The sequence below is a fragment of the Pseudophryne corroboree genome, chromosome 1 (assembly GCF_028390025.1).
Source record: "Pseudophryne corroboree isolate aPseCor3 chromosome 1, aPseCor3.hap2, whole genome shotgun sequence".
Taxonomy (NCBI): domain Eukaryota; kingdom Metazoa; phylum Chordata; class Amphibia; order Anura; family Myobatrachidae; genus Pseudophryne; species Pseudophryne corroboree.
In genome coordinates, this window is record NC_086444.1 from 122,071,537 (window position 1) to 122,090,159 (window position 18,623).

Sequence of the window (18,623 nt, forward strand, 5' to 3'; positions counted from 1 at the left end):
AAGTCGGTTTTCTTACCATTTCCTCCAACAGTGCCTAGAAAAAGATATTCTGGACCGGCGTTCAAATCTTTTACACCTCAGTCCTTTCGCGGGCGTGGTAGGGGAACGGCCACACTAGGTAGACGAGGTCGGGGACGTAGTTTCCAACGAGCCAATACCACTCGTCAGGATACTAAAGTCACCGGTAAGCCAGTGGCATGACGGGCTCCCAGCCCATCTCGGTTCTCCTATTGTAGGAGCACGTCTTCAGTCATTCCAGTTGGCATGGCTTCAGACGTCCACAGATGGGTGGATCAGCAATCTAGTTTTAACAGGTTACAAAATAGAGTTCGACTGTCTCCCGCCAATGCGGTTTTTCAGGACAGGACTGCCTCTGTCGGACGACAAGAGGGCGATTCTGCAGACTGCTATTCAGTCTCTGCTGGACGCAGCAGTTTTGGTTCCGGTCCCTGTGCACCAACAGGGTCAGGGTTATTATTCCAGTCTGTTTGTGGTACCGAAGCCGGATGGCTCGGTCAGGCCAATATTGAACTTAAAGGGCCTCAACCAGTACGTCACTTACTACAGATTCAAAATTGAATCTCTACGATCAGTAATTGCAGGTCTAGAGCCACAGGAGTTTATGATTGCGCTGGATCTCAAGGATGCGTACTTACACATTCCGATTTGGCCTCCTCATCAAAGGTTTTTGCGGTTTGCAATACGACAGAACCATTACCAGTTTCAGGCACTACCGTTTGGCCTCTCGTCAGCGCCTCGGGTATTCACCAAGGTGATGTCTGTGATGATAGCTCATCTCAGATCTCTAGGAGTGATAATAGTTCCATACTTGGACGATCTACTCATCAAAGCTCCGTCTCCACAAATCCTCCTTCAACAGGCATTGCTGACATACAATGTACTGGTTCACCACGGTTGGATTGTCAACTTCAAGAAATCACATCTAGTTCCGTCCCAACGACTTCAATTCCTAGGTATGATTCTCGATACGGTAGACCAAAGGATCTACCTACCCGAACAGAAAGTACAGGTCATTCGTCATCTGGAACAATTAGTGCTCAAGCCACGCACAGTCTCGGTTCATTTGTGCATTCGCCTCTTAGGCACAATGGTGGCGGCTTTCGAAGCACTTCAGTTCGGAAAGGTTTCACTCACGTCCTTTTCAACTGGATGTGCTCGCACAGTGGTCGGGCTCGCACTTACAGATTCACCACAGGGTAAGGTTGTCTCCAAGGACCAGAGTGTCTCTACTCTGGTGGCTCAGGGTACAGAATCTAACCGCAGGAAAACAGTGCAGCACCTGGAATTGGATAATTCTCACGGCAGTCGCAAGTCTCAGAGGTTGGGGAGCTGTAGTTCAGAATCTTCAGCTCCATGGTCTCTGGGCGGATCACGAAAGATTGCTGTCTATAAATGTCCTGGAACTCCGGGCAATTTACAATGCGTTACGACAGGCAGTGCACATGCTGCAGGCTCAGGCAGTCCAGGTGCAATCAGACAATGCGACGGCGGTCGCATACGTCAACAAACAAGGCGGAACGAGAAGCCGCATGGCAATGCGGGAAGTAGCTCGAATCCTCAATTGGGCAGAATACCACCAGGTCATATTGTCGGCAGTATTCATTCCGGGAGTGGACAACTGGGAGGCGGATTATCTCAGTCGTCGGGATTTTCATCCAGGAGAATGGGCATTAAATCCAGACGTATTTCTCATGCTGGTCCAGAGGTGGGGTTACCCGCAGGTGGACTTGATGGCATCTCGCCACAATCATCAAACGCCCCAGTATGTATCCAGAACGAGAGATCCAGAGGCAGTGGCGGTGGATGCTCTCAGTCAGGTGGCCATACAGTCTAGTATATTTGTTTCCACCGTTTCCGCTGCTCCCTCTATTGCTAAAACGGATCAAAAGAGAGTTCGTCATAGTCATACTAGTGGCGCCTCATTGGCCACGGAGAGGTTGGTTTTCGGATCTTCGCTGATGACTCGCAGACGATCCTTGGCCGCTCCCACTACGTCCGGACCTGTTACAACAGGGTCCGTTTCTTTACCCCGATTTAGCGCGGCTGCGTTTGACGGGGTGGCTGTTGAGACCGCCCTCTTAAGAAGAGAGGGCATTCCAGAATCAGTCATTCCAACCATGTTACGAGCTAGGAAGCCGGTTACGGCAGCTCATTATTTTAGAATTTGGCGTGCCTATATAGGTTGGTGTGAAGCCAGGAAGTTTCCAACTTCATCTTTCAAGTTATCCCGTCTTTTGTTATTTCTACAGATGGGATTAGATGGAGGTCTACGTTTATCCACACTAAAAGTGCAGATATCTGCTTTGTCAATTTACTTTCAAAGACGATTGGCTCTTTTGCCATCAGTACACACCTTTATGCAGGGTGTCCTCAGAGTACAGCCTCCATTCATTCCACCTACAGCGCCATGGGACTTGAATCTGGTTTTAGATTTCTTACAGTCTTTTCATTTTGAACCCTTACAAAAGGTGGATATTAAATTTCTCACTTGGAAAACAATTTTTCTTCTAGCCTTGGCTTCGGCAAGGCGAGTTTCAGATTTGGGTGCCTTGTCATGCAAGCCACCATATTTGGTGTTTCATGATGACAGAGCGGAACTTCGGACGAATCCCGCTTTCTTACAAAAAGTAGTGTCATCTTTTCACATCAACCAACCAATAGTAGTTCCTGTGTTATTAGGACATTCTGAAACTTTGGATGCGGTACGCGCTTTAGTCTCGAACGTCTACACTTCGTAAGACGGATACGTTGTTTGTTCTCTATGATGCTGCCAAGAGGGGTTGGCCAGCCTCTAAGCAGACCCTATCCAGATGGATAAAACTGACCATACGTCAGGCTTATCTTCAGGCTAGATTACAGCCGCCTACATCGGTAACAGCTCATTCCACACATTCTGTTGGAACTTCATGGGCAGCTGGTCGTGGAGCCTCTACGACACAGCTTTGCCGGGCGGCTACATGGTCATCAGTGCACACGTTTGTGCGCTTTTATAAGTTTGATACTTTTGCGGCATCAGCATCTAGCTTTGGCCGTTTAGTGTTACAAGTGCCAAATAGCTCTCCCGCCCACGTGGGAAACTTTGGTACGTCCCAAGAGTACTCCAGTGACCCCTAGTGGATGAAAAAGAAAATAGGATTTTGGTACTTACCAGATAAATCCTTTTCTTTGAATCCATAGGGGGCACTGGACGCCCACCCAGAGCAGTTATTACCTGGTTGTGGTAAGTGCAGGGAATATTATGGTAACACACTCTTACCGACTGTTTCAAATTACAAATTCTGTCGGGTTGGTGTCAACTTTATTGTTGTCCAGTTTTGTTATATGTATTTCTCCATTGTCAACCTCTATAGCTCCAGTTCGGCTCAGTAAAAAACACTGAGGTACTCTGGGATATGGAGGGGAGGTATAGTCAAAGTTTAACTGTTCAGTGCCTAGTTCCAGTGGAACCGTCCATATCCCAAGAGTACTCCAGTGCCCCCTATGGATTCAAAGAAAAGGATTTATCTGGTAAGTACCAAAATCCTATTTTCTGAATACCCCACTCAAGCCACTTTTGCTTGACTGGAACCTGTGAGAGGTATCTTGTGCGGACTCCATTCCTCTTTTCTTAACTACAGTATAATTTCCCTATTCCTCCCTGTTGAAGGAGCAGGGGCAATGTCAGGGCATACACTGCCAGATGCCGCCAACTTACAATGCATTGAACGGACTTGCTGGATGATTAGACATGTACAACTGATCAATATTTTAAGACCATTTGCGCAGATGCGCATTACGATTTATCTGGCCTATCCAGTGGATCGTCCAGGTAATTGTATAATGTATTCCCAGCATAAGATATAATCCTTTTTTTTCATATTAATAACTGGACTCTATAAGCAGGGGCGGAGGCAGCGCTGAGAGATGAGCTCATCTCTGCCGCCTCTCCCTATTGTAGTGAACGGGTCCGGGTCGCATCAACCCAGGAACCCGTTTACGCTGACACTGACCCGGTATTCAACCCGGGAATAATACTGCTTTATTCCAGGGTTGAATTACCGGGTCAGGCGACCTGGGAATTCGACCATGGCGCGTCCACACCGCACACCGACCCATGTTGACTGATCAATACCGGGTTATTTGTGCGGTGTGAAAGGGGTATTATTGTGTCTACAGTACTCTGTTCTTAAGAAAGCCGTGTATAAAAGGATGCCTGAAAAAACCTGAAGCAATGTTGTATGGAGACTGGGCCAACAATCTTCTAATACAATTAGACTTATAAATGGCTACGAAATCTGATCACTTCAGTGTATTACTGATGGTTACAAGCTATAAAGCTTTGGGGGGGCGGGGGGTTTAAGGATCTGTGTATTATAGGACTGGCCAGGTCGGGTGGGGGGATGTGTAGTGGAATACTGACACTGCGTTATACATTTTGCATGCAGAGTGAAAGACTTATTTCAGAGGTTCTCAAACTCGGTCCTCGGGGGCACACACAGTGCATGTTTTGCAGGTAACCCAGCAGGTGCACAGGTGTATTAATTACTCACTGTGGAGCTAATTATTTCACTTGCGATTCTGGGAGGAGACCTGCAAAACATGCACTGTGTGTGCCCCCGAGGACCGAGTTTGAGAACCTCTGACTTATTGGGTCTGATGCTGTCTGCTCCCTGGCTAGGATTGTGATCGTTGTGTCCGGTTCCTGGCTAGGATTGTGATGATCATGGTGTCCGGTCCCTGATTAGGATTGTGATGATCGTGGTGACCAATCCCTGGCTGGGATTGTGATGATCGTGGTGACCGGTCCCTGGCTAGGATTGTGATGATCATGGTGACCGGTCCCTGGCTGGGATTGTGTTGATTGTGGTGGCTGGTCCCTGGCTGGGATTGTGATGATCGTGGTGACCGGTCCCTGGCTGGGATTGTGATGATTGTGGTGGCTGGTCCCTGGCTGGGATTGTGATGATCGTGGTGACCGGTCCCTGGCTAGGATTGTGATGATCATGGTGACCGGTCCCTGGCTAGGATTGTGATGATTGTGGTGACCAATCCCTGGCTGGGATTGTGATGATTGTGGTGGCTGGTCCCTGGCTAGGACTGTGATGATCGTTGTGTCCGGTTCCTGGCTAGGATTGTGATGATCATGGTGTCCGGTCCCTGGCTAGGATTGTGATGATCATGGTGTCCGGTCCCTGGCTGTGATTGTGATAATCGTGGTGACCAATCCCTGGCTGGTATTGTGATGATTGTGGTGGCTGGTCCCTGGCTAGGATTGTGATGATCGTGGTGACCAATCCCTGGCTAGGACTGTGATGATCGTGGTGGCCGGTCCCTGGCTAGGATTGTGATGATCATGGTGTCCGGTCCCTGGCTAGGATTGTGATAATCGTGGTGACCAATCCCTGGCTGGGATTGTGATGATTGTGGTGGCTGGTCCCTGGCTAGGATTGTGATGATCTTGGTGACCGGTCCCTGGCTAGGACTGTGATGATCGTGGTGGCCGGTCCCTGGCTAGGATTGTGATGATCGTGGTGGCCGGTCCCTGGCTAGGATTGTGATGATTGTGGTGACCGGTCCCTGGCTAGGATTGTGATGATCGTGGTGACCGATCCCTGCCTAGGATTGTGATGATTGTGGTGACCGGTCCCTGGCTAGGATTGTGGTGACCGGTCCCTGGCTAGGATTGTGGTGACCGGTCCCTGGCTAGGATTGTGGTGACCGGTCCCTGGCTAGGATTGTGGTGACCGGTCCCTGGCTAGGATTGTGGTGACCGGTCCCTGGCTAGGATTGTGGTGACCGGTCCCTGGCTAGGATTGTGGTGACCGGTCCCTGGCTAGGATTGTGGTGACCGGTCCCTGGCTAGGATTGTGGTGACCGGTCCCTGGCTAGGATTGTGGTGACTGGTCCGTGGCTAGGATTGTGATGATCATGGTGTCCGGTCCCTGATTAGGATTGTGATGATCGTGGTGACCAATCCCTGGCTGGGATTGTGATGATCGTGGTGACCGGTCCCTGGCTAGGATTGTGATGATCATGGTGACCGGTCCCTGGCTGGGATTGTGTTGATTGTGGTGGCTGGTCCCTGGCTGGGATTGTGATGATCGTGGTGACCGGTCCCTGGCTGGGATTGTGATGATCGTGGTGTCCGGTTCCTGGCTAGGATTGTGATGATCATGGTGTCCGGTCCCTGGCTAGGATTGTGATGATCATGGTGTCCGGTCCCTGGCTGTGATTGTGATAATCGTGGTGACCAATCCCTGGCTGGTATTGTGATGATTGTGGTGGCTGGTCCCTGGCTAGGATTGTGATGATCGTGGTGACCAATCCCTGGCTAGGACTGTGATGATCGTGGTGGCCGGTCCCTGGCTAGGATTGTGATGATCATGGTGTCCGGTCCCTGGCTAGGATTGTGATAATCGTGGTGACCAATCCCTGGCTGGGATTGTGATGATTGTGGTGGCTGGTCCCTGGCTAGGATTGTGATGATCGTGGTGACCAATCCCTGGCTAGGATTGTGATGATCTTGGTGACCGGTCCCTGGCTAGGACTGTGATGATCGTGGTGGCCGGTCCCTGGCTAGGATTGTGATGATCGTTGTGTCCGGTTCCTGGCTAGGATTGTGATGATCGTGGTGACCGATCCCTGGCTAGGATTGTGATGATTGTGGTGGCTGGTCCCTGGCTAGGACTGTGATGATCGTTGTGTCCGGTTCCTGGCTAGGATTGTGATGATCATGGTGTCCGGTCCCTGGCTAGGATTGTGATGATCATGGTGTCCGGTCCCTTGCTGTGATTGTGATAATCGTGGTGACCAATCCCTGGCTGGTATTGTGATGATTGTGGTGGCTGGTCCCTGGCTAGGATTGTGATGATCGTGGTGACCAATCCCTGGCTAGGACTGTGATGATCGTGGTGGCCGGTCCCTGGCTAGGATTGTGATGATCATGGTGTCCGGTCCCTGGCTAGGATTGTGATAATCGTGGTGACCAATCCCTGGCTGGGATTGTGATGATTGTGGTGGCTGGTCCCTGGCTAGGATTGTGATGATCGTGGTGGCCGGTCCCTGGCTAGGATTGTGATGATCGTTGTGTCCGGTTCCTGGCTAGGATTGTGATGATCGTGGTGACCGATCCCTGGCTAGGATTGTGATGATCGTGGTGACCGATCCCTGGCTAGGATTGTGATGATTGTGGTGACCGGTCCCTGGCTAGGATTGTGATGATCGTGGTGACCGATCCCTGCCTAGGATTGTGATGATTGTGGTGACCGGTCCCTGGCTAGGATTGTGGTGACCGGTCCCTGGCTAGGATTGTGGTGACCGGTCCCTGGCTAGGATTGTGGTGACCGGTCCCTGGCTAGGATTGTGGTGACCGGTCCCTGGCTAGGATTGTGGTGACCGGTCCCTGGCTAGGATTGTGGTGACCGGTCCCTGGCTAGGATTGTGGTGACCGGTCCCTGGCTAGGATTGTGGTGACCGGTCCCTGGCTAGGATTGTGGTGACCGGTCCCTGGCTAGGATTGTGGTGACCGGTCCCTGGCTAGGATTGTGGTGACCGGTCCCTGGCTAGGATTGTGGTGACCGGTCCCTGGCTAGGATTGTGGTGACCGGTCCCTGGCTAGGATTGTGGTGACCGGTCCCTGGCTAGGATTGTGGTGACCGGTCCCTGGCTAGGATTGTGGTGACCGGTCCCTGGCTAGGATTGTGGTGACCGGTCCCTGGCTAGGATTGTGGTGACCGGTCCCTGGCTAGGATTGTGGTGACCGGTCCCTGGCTAGGATTGTGGTGACCGGTCCCTGGCTAGGATTGTGGTGACCGGTCCCTGGCTAGGATTGTGGTGATTGTGGTGACTGGTCCCTGGCTAGGATTGTGATGATCGTGGTGACCGGTCCCTGGCTAGGATTGTGGTGATTGTGGTGACTGGTCCCTGGCTAGGATTGTGATGATCGTGGTGACCGGTCCCTGGCTGTGATTGTGATGATCGTGTTTTCTAGTTCCTGGATGTGATTGAGGATTGTAGTGCCTGCTCCCTGGGTATGGCTATGATGAGCATGTGGCCTGCTTCCCAACTATGATTATGATGTTTGGTTCATGGGTCTGATGATCTGTTCCGTTTGTATGATCATGACGTCTGTGATGTCTGGTTCCTGGGTATTAAGATTATCATATTGCTTGGATCATGATGTCTGGGTGTATGGTGCCTGGGGATGAATATCATTATGGTGTCTGGTTCCTGGGGATGATGGAGATGCTGATGACCTTGGTGCATGGTTCCTGGTGATGATGAATAAGCCATGTGGTGGTTAAAGGAGCGGTGTCCTTGTTAGGTATAATAGTATACTGTCCCATACATGAATGCATCTTTCAGAAGCCTCCTACACTGTGTGCAGCGTGCGCCATATCTATGACTCTTGCACACAACTGTACACTGTAGACCTTTTTGCTCACTGTAACTTTGGTCATTCTAGAAGTGCCTTGTTCTTAATGTTTAGATTTATAACAACATGACCTGTAAATAAGGAAATAAAATAAGTCCATTATTGTTCTTTTTAGCTAGCAGATACAGTATTGTTTGTTGTTGCATCTGCATTTTGATAATCCTGCTAATTGTGTTTCATTAAATCTTTTAACAGGGACTTGCAATGAGGTGTTAGAACCTTGTTTCACTTTATCCAAGTGACTTGACCTAAATGGCGCAGCATGACTTTGCTCCAGCCTGGCTTAATTTCCCTACACCGCCGTCATCCACAAAGGTAAAACTCTGCCTTGTGCTCATAACCTGGTGTCTTCCATGTAGTGAGATACCATGGCTCGTCTAGACAGACACATGGAAATCTGTTGGGATGATAGATGATAAAGCTGTAGACTAATTAGGTTTTTGTTGAATACACTCGGGAGGGGGGGGCTTACATATTAGGAGTGGGAGCGTTATTTGTGTATTGTGAAAGAGACATTGTAAATTCTTCCAGTGAGAGAAATCTTTGCTTTGTTTTTGTTTTTTTTGTGTGTTGTGTTCAAGAAAGTAAATGTGAAAGAGCTGTGGCTTTGTTTTTGGTGGTTGGAAGTTCTAGCACACACGTAGATATCTGGAATAAACAAGATGAATTGTGAAGCTTCAGTGAAGTTGCATTTGCTGTCTGTAGCATTCAGCGCCACAGAATGTATAGTAATGACTTGCGATCAAAGTTTCTGCAAGTATAGAAGTTTATAACGTCATTAGATTATACTGCAAAGCTTTTTCAACGGAGACCTGAAAGCAATGGCACAGCCTGTTTAAGTAACGATTGTGAAGCTGGACTGCCAAAAACATCATAATGGAATAATGCATATAATGAATTGGTAAGCTAGATTTTGGTACATACACTACAAATCCTCTTGGGGGCAGTGTGCAACCTCTGTGCAGTCCTGTCCAGGTAAAGCTTCCATAATAAATTGGATCACTAAATGCTATAAGTGACCTTTACAGATACAAGTCCTGAGTGTAAAACATGTCCACTATCCCCCCTTAAATTATGTTGCTGCTCTGTTAAAAGGGAAAGTTTTTTGCCTTTTCATACAGCTACAAACACCTGAAGCCACTGTTAGGGAGGAGATATCAAAGAGCAAAATGCTGTAAATTGGCAGAAAGCTGCAGTTTTCTGAGGTGTACCGCAATACATAGGGATTCACATGTGTGGAAAGGGTCAGCAGCGGATCACTCAGATATGTCCAGCACAGCAGACTCCATAGGTTTCTAATGGGCAGCGATGTTCAAGCTCTGGAAAAGTGTCATTTTCTGGAGCCTGTGCCCCCTTTTGACGCCTAAGATGCCCTTTTCGTTACTTGCCCCTTACACATGCACAGGCTGATAGTCGTGCTTGTATGTTTTTACCACCGGGTCATAAACCCAGAAGTCTAGGGACTGCCCTTATAGCTTCCCTGGCATGAAGCTATTCTTGCATACCGGATAACTAAAATGCTGATATGAAGTCAAATACAGATGGAGATGATTGCAATTTATTTGCAAATACATCTCCCCCTTAAGCTGCTGTGACATCACTTTTCCTGTGTATTAATCATCTCCATATAGTGCATTTCTGCCACGCTATCGGCTGCTCTCTAGAATTAATTTGGATTTAGTGGTTACATTTTGCACCACAATCTCTTTCATTGTCTTATTTGCACTGTACAGATGAGAAGAAAATCTAGTTGCTAATTGTTTGCGGTGACTCTGTGCCAATTTTGCTTCTAAATGCAAGTTGGTAAATTAGGTCTTGTGTTAGAGTCTCCCTGCCTGCCTCGTGTTAAGGCCGGCCGGTACTCACCGGCAGATGTGGGGAGAGATGTGTGCAGGGGGAACGGGGGGCCCCGCTCATTTCACCCAGTGGGTGAACGGGGGCCCCGCTCATTTCACCCAGAGTGTTGCTCAATCTGCTAGATTGAGCAACAGCGATCACTGCTAGGGGCAACACATGGAGCGATCTTGCTGAAAATCTAAGCAATCTAGTCAGATTGCTTAGATTATCGTTCCGTGAGTACCCCCCTTAAGAGACTCCTTGCCTGCCTGTCTCTGGTTAGAGACTCCCTTCCTGCCTGTCTCGTGTTAGAGACTCCCTTCCTGCCTGTCTCGTGTTAGAGACTCCCTTCCTGCCTGTCTCGTGTTAGAGACTCCCTTCCTGCCTGTCTCGTGTTAGAGACTCCCTGCCTGCCTGTCTCGTGTTAGAAACTCCCTTCCTGCCTGTCTCGTGTTAGAGACTCCCTGCCTGCCTCGTGTTAGAGACTCCCTGCGCAGAGGTGAAAGTATAAACTCTTCCGTTCAAGTATGTTAGTCAGCTCCAGAGTACACAGCCTTATATATATACTCGGGTGTTAACGTGGACAGTTTCTTCTTAATCATCATTACCGAACATGTCTAGCAAATAAGTGTGTGCTGTCGTGAACCCCCATTAATCGAATTAGAGGGCTAACTACTTACTACTTTTGCCGACAGGGGCAAACGCAACGAGCCCACTGCGGGCTCGCTATGCTCGCCACATGTTCTCTTCCCACTGGAGTGGGGATAGTCCCTGCTAGTTGCCATGCCGACTGTCAGGATTCTCAGTGGGTGGGATGTAGAGGGAGGTGTTGTGAGACCGCCGGTTACATAACTACATCCCGTAGCTACCATAGGTGCAGGCAGTGCAGCTGCTATGGGGCCCAGAGCTGAGAGGGGCCCACCTTCCCTATGAAAGTCACATGTGTTATATACATTTCTCTAACGTCCTTGAGGATGCTGGGACTACGTAAGGACCATGGGGAATAGACGGGCTCCGCAGGAGATAGGGCACTTTAAGAAAGCTTTGGACTCTGGGTGTGCACTGGCTCCTCCCTCTATGCCCCTCCTCCAGACCTCAGTTTTACACTGTGCCCAGAGTAGGATGGGTGCACTGCAGAGAGCTCTCCTGAGTTCTCTGCATAAAAGCATTTTTGTTTGGATTTTTTCTCTACTTTTTCTACTTTTTCACAGGGAGCACTGCTGGCAACAGGCTCCCTGCATCGAGGGACTGAGGAGAGAGGAGCAGACCTTCTTGTCTAAGATGGGCTCTGCTTCCTCGGCTACTGGACACCATTAGCTCCAGAGGGGGTGAACGCAGGTTCTTACTTGGGCGTCCACCCCCGGAGCCGCGCCGCCGTTCTCCTCACAGAGCTAGAAGAACAGAAGACAGAAGTCGTCAGGCGGCAGAAGCCTTCAGCTTCACGGAGGTAACGCACAGCACTGCAGCTGTGCGTCGTTGCTCCCATACACCTCAAACACTCCGGTCACTGTAAGGGTGCAGGGCGCAGGGGGGGGCGCCCTGGGCAGCAATATAAACACCTCTTATGGCAAAAGACAATATACATGTACAGGTGGGCTCTGTACATGTATATAAAAGAGCCCCCGCCATATTTTTGTAAGTTTGAGCGGGACAGAAGCCCGCCGCCGAGAGGGCGGGGCTTCTCCCTCAGCACTCACCAGCGCCATTTTCTCTCCACAGCACCGCTGAGGGGAAGCTCCCCGGACTCTCCCCTGCTTACACACGGTGAACGGGTGTTTAAAAGAGAGGGGGGGGGCACATAATTGGCGGTTTACATATTATACAGCGCTGCTGGGGAAAAACATTTTGTGTTGGTCTCCAGGATCATTGCGCTGGGGTGTGTGCTGGCATACTCTCTCTCTGTCTCTCCAAAGGGCCTTGACAGGGATACTGTCTTCAGGAAAGGGGTTCCCTGTGTGTGTGAAGTGTCGGTACGCGTGTGTCGACGTGTTTGACGAGGAAGGCTCGCTTAATGTGGAGGGGGAGTGCTTGAATGTCATGTCGCCGTCGGCAACGCCGACAACGGAATGGGTGGATATGCTGAATGTCTTGAATGCAAATGTTAATCTATTGCATAAAAGGTTAGACAAGGCAGAAGCTAGGGATCAGTCAGGTAGCCAGTTCATGCCTGTCCCTGTGGCGCCAGGCCCTTCGGGGTCTCAGAAGCGCACCATATCCCAGATCGATGACACAGATACTGACTCTAGTGTCGACTATGAAGATGCAAAATTACAGCCGAAGGTGGCAAAAGGTATTCGGTACATGATTATTGCCATTAAAGAGGTTTTGCATATTACGGAAGAACCCCCGGTCCCTGACACGAGGGTACACCTGTATAAAGGGAAAAAGCCTGAAGTCACCTTTCCATCCTCATTTGAACTAAGTGAATTGTGCGAAAAGGCTTGGGAATCTCCAGATAGGAGACCACAAGTTCCCAAAAGGATTCTTATGGCGTATCCTTTTCCACAAACTGATAGGATACGATGGGAATCTTCGCCTAAAGTAGACAAGGCGCTGACACACTTGTCCAAAAAGGTGGCACTGCCTTCTCAGGATACGGCTTCCCTCAAGGATCCTGCTGATCGCAGGCAGGAAATTACCATGAAGCGCATTTACACTCATTCAGGTACAATTGCTAGACCGGCTATGGCGTCGGCCTGGATTTGTAGTGCGGTTGTGGCATGGGCAGATTCCTTATCTACGGAGATTGACACCTTAGATAGGGATGCTATTCAAATGACCATAGAGCATATCAGAGATGCTGCCTTGTATATGAGAGATGCTCAGAGAGACATTTGTTTATTAAGCTCCAGAATAAATGCTATGTCTATTTCTGCTAGGCGGCTCTTGTGGACCCGACAGTGGACGGGAGATGCCGATTCAAAGCGGCATATGGAGTCCTTGCCTTACAAAGGGGAGGAGTTGTTTGGAGACTGCCTCTCGGACCTTGTCGCTACGGCTGGTAAGTCGAATTTCTTACCTTATGTCCCCCCGCAGCATACAAAAAAGGCACCTCATTATCAAATGCAGTCCTTTCGTTCCAATAAAAACAAAAAGGTACGGGGATCGTCCTTTGTTGCCAGAGGGAAAGGTAGGGGAAAGAAGCTGCACACAGCTAGTTCCCAAGAGCAAAAGTCCTCCCCTGCCTCTGCAAAGTCCACCGCATGACGCTGGTGCTTCCCGGGGGGAGGCAGATCTAGTGGGGGCTCGTCTTCGGTTTTTCAGCCACGTCTGGGTTCACTCGCAGGTGGATCCCTGGGCATTAGAGATTGTTTCTCCCCCTCATCAGGCGTTCCTGAGATTTGCAGTGCAGGACTGTCACTACCAATTTCAGATGTTGCCGTTTGGGCTTTCCACGGCCCCGAGGATTTTCACCAAGGTAATGGCAGAAATGATGGTGCTCCTGCGCAGGCAGGGGGTCACAATTATCCCATACTTGGACGATCTCCTCACAAAGGCGAGATCTCGGGAGAAGTTGCTGGACAGCGTGTCTCTGTCCATGAAGACGTTGCAGATACACGGCTGGATTCTCAATATACCGAAGTCCCAGCTAGTCCCTACAACGCGTCTGACCTTTTTGGGCCTGATTCTAGACACAGACCAGAAAAAGGTTTTTCTTCCGATCGAAAAGGTTCAGGAGCTCATAGCCATGGTCAGGAACCTATTAAAACCAAAAAAGGTTTCACTGCATCATTGCACGCGGGTCCTGGGGAAGATGGTGGCTTCATACGAGGCCATCCCTTTTGGCAGGTTCCATGCGAGGACCTTTCAATGGGACCTCTTGGACAAGTGGTCTGGGTCCCATTTACGAATGCATCAAAGGATCACCCTGTCTCCCAGGACCAGGGTATCTCTCCTGTGGTGGCTGAACAGTGCTCACCTGCTAGAGGGTCGCAGGTTCGGCATTCAGGACTGGGTCCTGGTGACCACGGACGCAAGCCTCTGAGGCTGGGGAGCAGTAACACTGGGAAGAAATTTCCAAGGTCTCTGGTCAAACCTAGAGACTTGTCTCCACATCAACGTCCTGGAGTTGAGGGCCATGTACAACGCCCTGCGTCAAGCGGAGGAATTGCTTCGGAAAAAAACGGTTCTGATTCAGTCGGACAACGTCACGGCAGTGGCTCATATAAACCGGCAAGGCGGAACAGAGCAGAGTGGCCGTGGCAGAAACGACTAGGATTCTACGCTGGGCGGAAGGCCATGTAAGCGCACTATCAGCAATGTTCATCCCGGGGGTGGACAACTGGGAGGCGGACTTCCTCAGCAGGCATGACCTGCATCCGGGAGAGTGGGGACTTCATCAAGAAGTCTTCGCACGGATCGATGGGGACTGCCTCAAATCGACATGATGGCATCCCGTCTCAACAAAAAGCTAAAGCGGTATTGCGCCAGGTCAAGGGACCCTCAGGCAGTAGCGGTAGACGCTCTGGTGACACCTTGGGTGTTCAGATCGGTCTATGTGTTTCCTCCTCTTCCTCTCATACCCAAAGTGTTGAGATTAATAAGAATGAGCAGGGTCAGAACAATCCTCATTGTTCCAGATTGGCCACGGAGGACTTGGTATCCGGAGCTGCAAGAGTTGCTCACAGAAGATCCGTGGCCTCTTCCTCTAAGGCAGGACCTGCTGCAGCAGGGGCCCTGTCTGTTCCAAGACTTACCGTGGCTGCGTTTGACGGCATGGCGGTTGAATGCCGGATCCTAGCGGAAAAAGGAATTCCGGAGGAAGTCATTCCTACCCTGATCAAGGCTAGGAAAGACGTAACGTTAAAACATTATCACCGTATGTGGCGGAAATATGTTTCTTGGTGTGAGGCCAGAGCTGCTCCTACGGAGGAGTTCCATTTGGGCCGTCTGCTTCACTTCCTTCAAACAGGAGTGACTTTGGGCCTAAAATTAGGGTCCATAAAGGTCCAAATTTCGGCCTTATCCATTTTCTTTCAAAGAGAATTAGCCTCTCTTCCTGAAGTACAGACTTTTGTGAAGGGGGTGCTGCATATTCAGCCTCCCTTTGTACCTCCGGTGGCGCCTTGGGATCTTAACGTGGTGTTACGTTTCCTCAAGTCACCTTGGTTTGAACCACTTAAAACTGTGGAGTTGAAATCCCTCACGTGGAAAGTGGTCATGTTGTTGGCATTAGCTTCGGCTAGACGTGTTTCAGAATTGGCGGCTTTATCACATAAAAGCCCATACTTGGTTTTTCACGTGGATAGGGCAGAGTTGAGGACTCGTCCTCAATTTCTGCCAAAGGTGGTCTCATCTTTTCATATGAACCAACCTATTGTCGTGCCTGTGGCTACACGGGACTTGGAGGATTCCGAGTCCCTGGATGTGGTCAGGGCTTTGAAGATTTATGTGACCAGAACGGCTAGAATCAGGAAGACTGAAGCTCTGTTTGTTCTGTATGCGGCCAACAAGGTTGGCGCTCCTGCTTCAAAGCAGACTATTGCTCGCTGGATCTGTAACACGATTCAGCAGGCACATTCTACGGCAGGATTGCCGTTACCGAAATCGGTTAAGGCCCAATCCACTAGGAAAGTGGGCTCTTCTTGGGCGGCTGCCCGAGGGGTCACGGCATTACAGTTGTGCCGAGCAGCTACTTGGTTGGGGTCAAACACCTTTGCAAAGTTCTATAAGTTTGATACCCTGGCTGAGGAGGACCTCCTGTTTGCTCAATCGGTGCTGCAGAGTCATCCGCACTCTCCCGCCCGTTTGGGAGCTTTGGTATAATCCCCATGGTCCTTACGGAGTCCCAGCATCCTCAAGGACGTTAGAGAAAATAAGATTTTACTTACCGGTAAATCTATTTCTCGTAGTCCATAGAGGATGCTGGGCGCCCATCCCAAGTGTTGACTTCTTCTGCAAGACTTGTATATAGTTATTGCTTACATAAGGGTTATGTTATAGTTTATCGGTTGAACCGTGGCTATGTTGTTGTTCATACCGTTGACTGGGTAGTTTATCACAAGTTATACGGTGTGATTGGTGTGGCTGGTATGGATCTCGCCCTTAGATTTACAAAAATCCTTCCTCGTACTGTCCATCTCCTCTGGGCACAGTTTCCCTAACTGAGGTCTGGAGGAGGGGCATAGAGGGAGGAGCCAATGCACACCCAGAGTCCAAAGCTTTCTTAAAGTGCCCTATCTCCTGCAGAGCCCGTCTATTCCCCATGGTCCTTACGTAGTCCCAGCATCCTCTACGGACTACGAGAAATAGATTTACCGGTAAGTAACATCTTATTTTTTCGCCATTGGGTGGTATGTAGGGGTCCTTTAAAACTTTTTCCGTGGGGACTGCACTATGTCTAGGTACACACATGAACCTGCTCATTGTAGTGTGGTATAACATGTACTGGAGGGCCCCGTGAGCATCGTATCGGATCCTCCAGATTGAATGTGCTGCACATTCAATCATGTCAGACCCCGCAGGCATGGCTGAGAACGCCCAGGGTTCGCCCCCTTGGCACCAGTTTCTGCACACTGGGCACTAGAGCGGGAAGCCCCGGGTTGGCCTCCCCAGCACCAGTTTCGACACACACTGCACTAGAGCGGGAGGCCCCGGCTTCGCCCCCTAGCACCATTTTCGGCAAACTGGGCACTAGAGCGGGAGGCCCCGGCTCCCCCCTAGCACCAGTTTCAGCACACTTGGCACTAGAGCGAGATGCTCCCAGGTTGGCCCCCCTGGCACCAGTTTTGGCACACTGGGCACTAGAGCGGGAGGCCCCGGGTTTGTCCCCCTGGCACCAATTTTGGCACACTGGGCACAAGAGCGGGAGGCCCCGGGTTGGCGCCCCGGCACCAGTTTCGGCACATTGGGCGCTAGAGCAGGAGGCCCCGGGTACACCCCCCTGGAAACAGTTTTGGCACACTGGGCACTAGAGCGGGAGGCAGCGGGTTGGCCCCCCTGGCACCAGTTTCGGCACACTGGGCACTTGAGCGGGAGGTCCCCGGTTCGCCGCCCCCCCCCGGCACATGTTTTTGCACACTGGGCACTAGAGCGGGAGGCCTCGGGTTGGCCCCCCTGGAAACAGTTTTGGCACACTGGGCACTAGAGCGGGAGGCCCCGGCTTTGCCCCCTAGCATCAGTTTCGGCACATTGGGCACTAGAGCGGGAGGCCCCAGGTTGGCCTCCCTGGTACCAGTTTTGGCACACTGGGCACTAGAGCGGGAGGCCCTGGGTATGCCCCCCTGGCACCAGTTTCGGCACACTGCGTACTAGAGCGGGAGGCCGCGGGTTCGCCCCCCTATAACCAGTTTCGGCACATTGGGCACTAGAGCAGGAGGCCCCGGCTTCCCCCCTTGGGCACTAGAGCGGGAGGCCCCGGCTTCCCCCCTTGCACCAGTTTCGGCACACTGGGCACTAGAGCGGGAGGCCCCAGGTTGGCCTCCCTGGTACCAGTTTTGGCACACTGGGCACTAGAGCGGGAGGCCCTGGGTATGCCCCCCTGGCACCAGTTTCTGCACACTGCGTACTAGAGCGGGAGGCCGCGGGTTCGCCCCCCTAGCACCAGTTTCGGCACGTTGGGCACTAGAGCGGGAGGCCCCGGCTTCCCCCCTTGGGCACTAGAGCGGGAGGCTCCGGCTTCCCCCCTTGCACCAGTTTCGGCACACTGGGCACTAGAGCGAGATGCTCCCAGGTTGGCCCCCCTGGCACCAGTTTTGGCACACTGGGCACTAGAGCGGGAGGCCCCGGGTACGCCCCCCTGGCACCAGTTTCAGCACACTGGGCACTAGAGTGGGAGGCCGCGGGTTCGCCCCCCTTGGCACCAGTTTCAGCACACTGGGCACTAGAGCGGGAGGCCCCGGCTTCGCCCCCCTTGGCACCAGTTTCGGCACACTGGGAACTAGGGCGGGAGGCCCCGGGTTGGCCCCCTTGGCACCAGTTTCGACACACTGGGCACTAGAGCGGGAGGCCCCAGAGTGGCCCCCCTGGCACCAGTTTCGGCACATTGGGCACTAGAGCGGGAGGCCCTGGGTACGCCCCCCTGGCAACAGTTTTGGCAGGCTTGGCACTAGAGCGTGAGGCCGCGGGTTCATCCCCTGGTACCAGTTTCGTCACACTGGGCACTAGAGCGGGAGGCCCCCAGGTTCATCTTCCTTGTACCAGTTTCGGCACACTGGGCACTAGAGCGGGAGGCCCCGGGTTCGCCCCCCTGGCACCAGTTTCGGCACACTGGGCACTGGAGTGGGAGGTCCCTGGTTCGCCTCCCTGGCATCAGTTACGGCACACTTGGCACTTGAGCGGGAGGTCCCCCGGTTCGCCCCCCCCCCCGGCACATGTTTTTGCACACTGGGCACTAGAGCGGGAGGCCTCGGGT

General features: G+C 51.5%; 1 protein-coding gene across 3 annotated transcripts in view; it reads left to right on the plus strand.

Moving 5' to 3' along the window:
- Positions 1–18,623, plus strand: part of GPBP1 (GC-rich promoter binding protein 1) — a 130,582-nt gene that overhangs the window by 56,108 nt on the left and 55,851 nt on the right. For all 3 annotated transcript variants that reach the window (XM_063962683.1, XM_063962673.1, XM_063962666.1), the window contains one exon: positions 8,630–8,749. In XM_063962683.1, coding sequence (XP_063818753.1) covers positions 8,687–8,749 — 63 coding nt within the window. In that variant the 5' untranslated portion in view covers positions 8,630–8,686. The remainder of the gene's footprint in view (positions 1–8,629; positions 8,750–18,623) is intronic.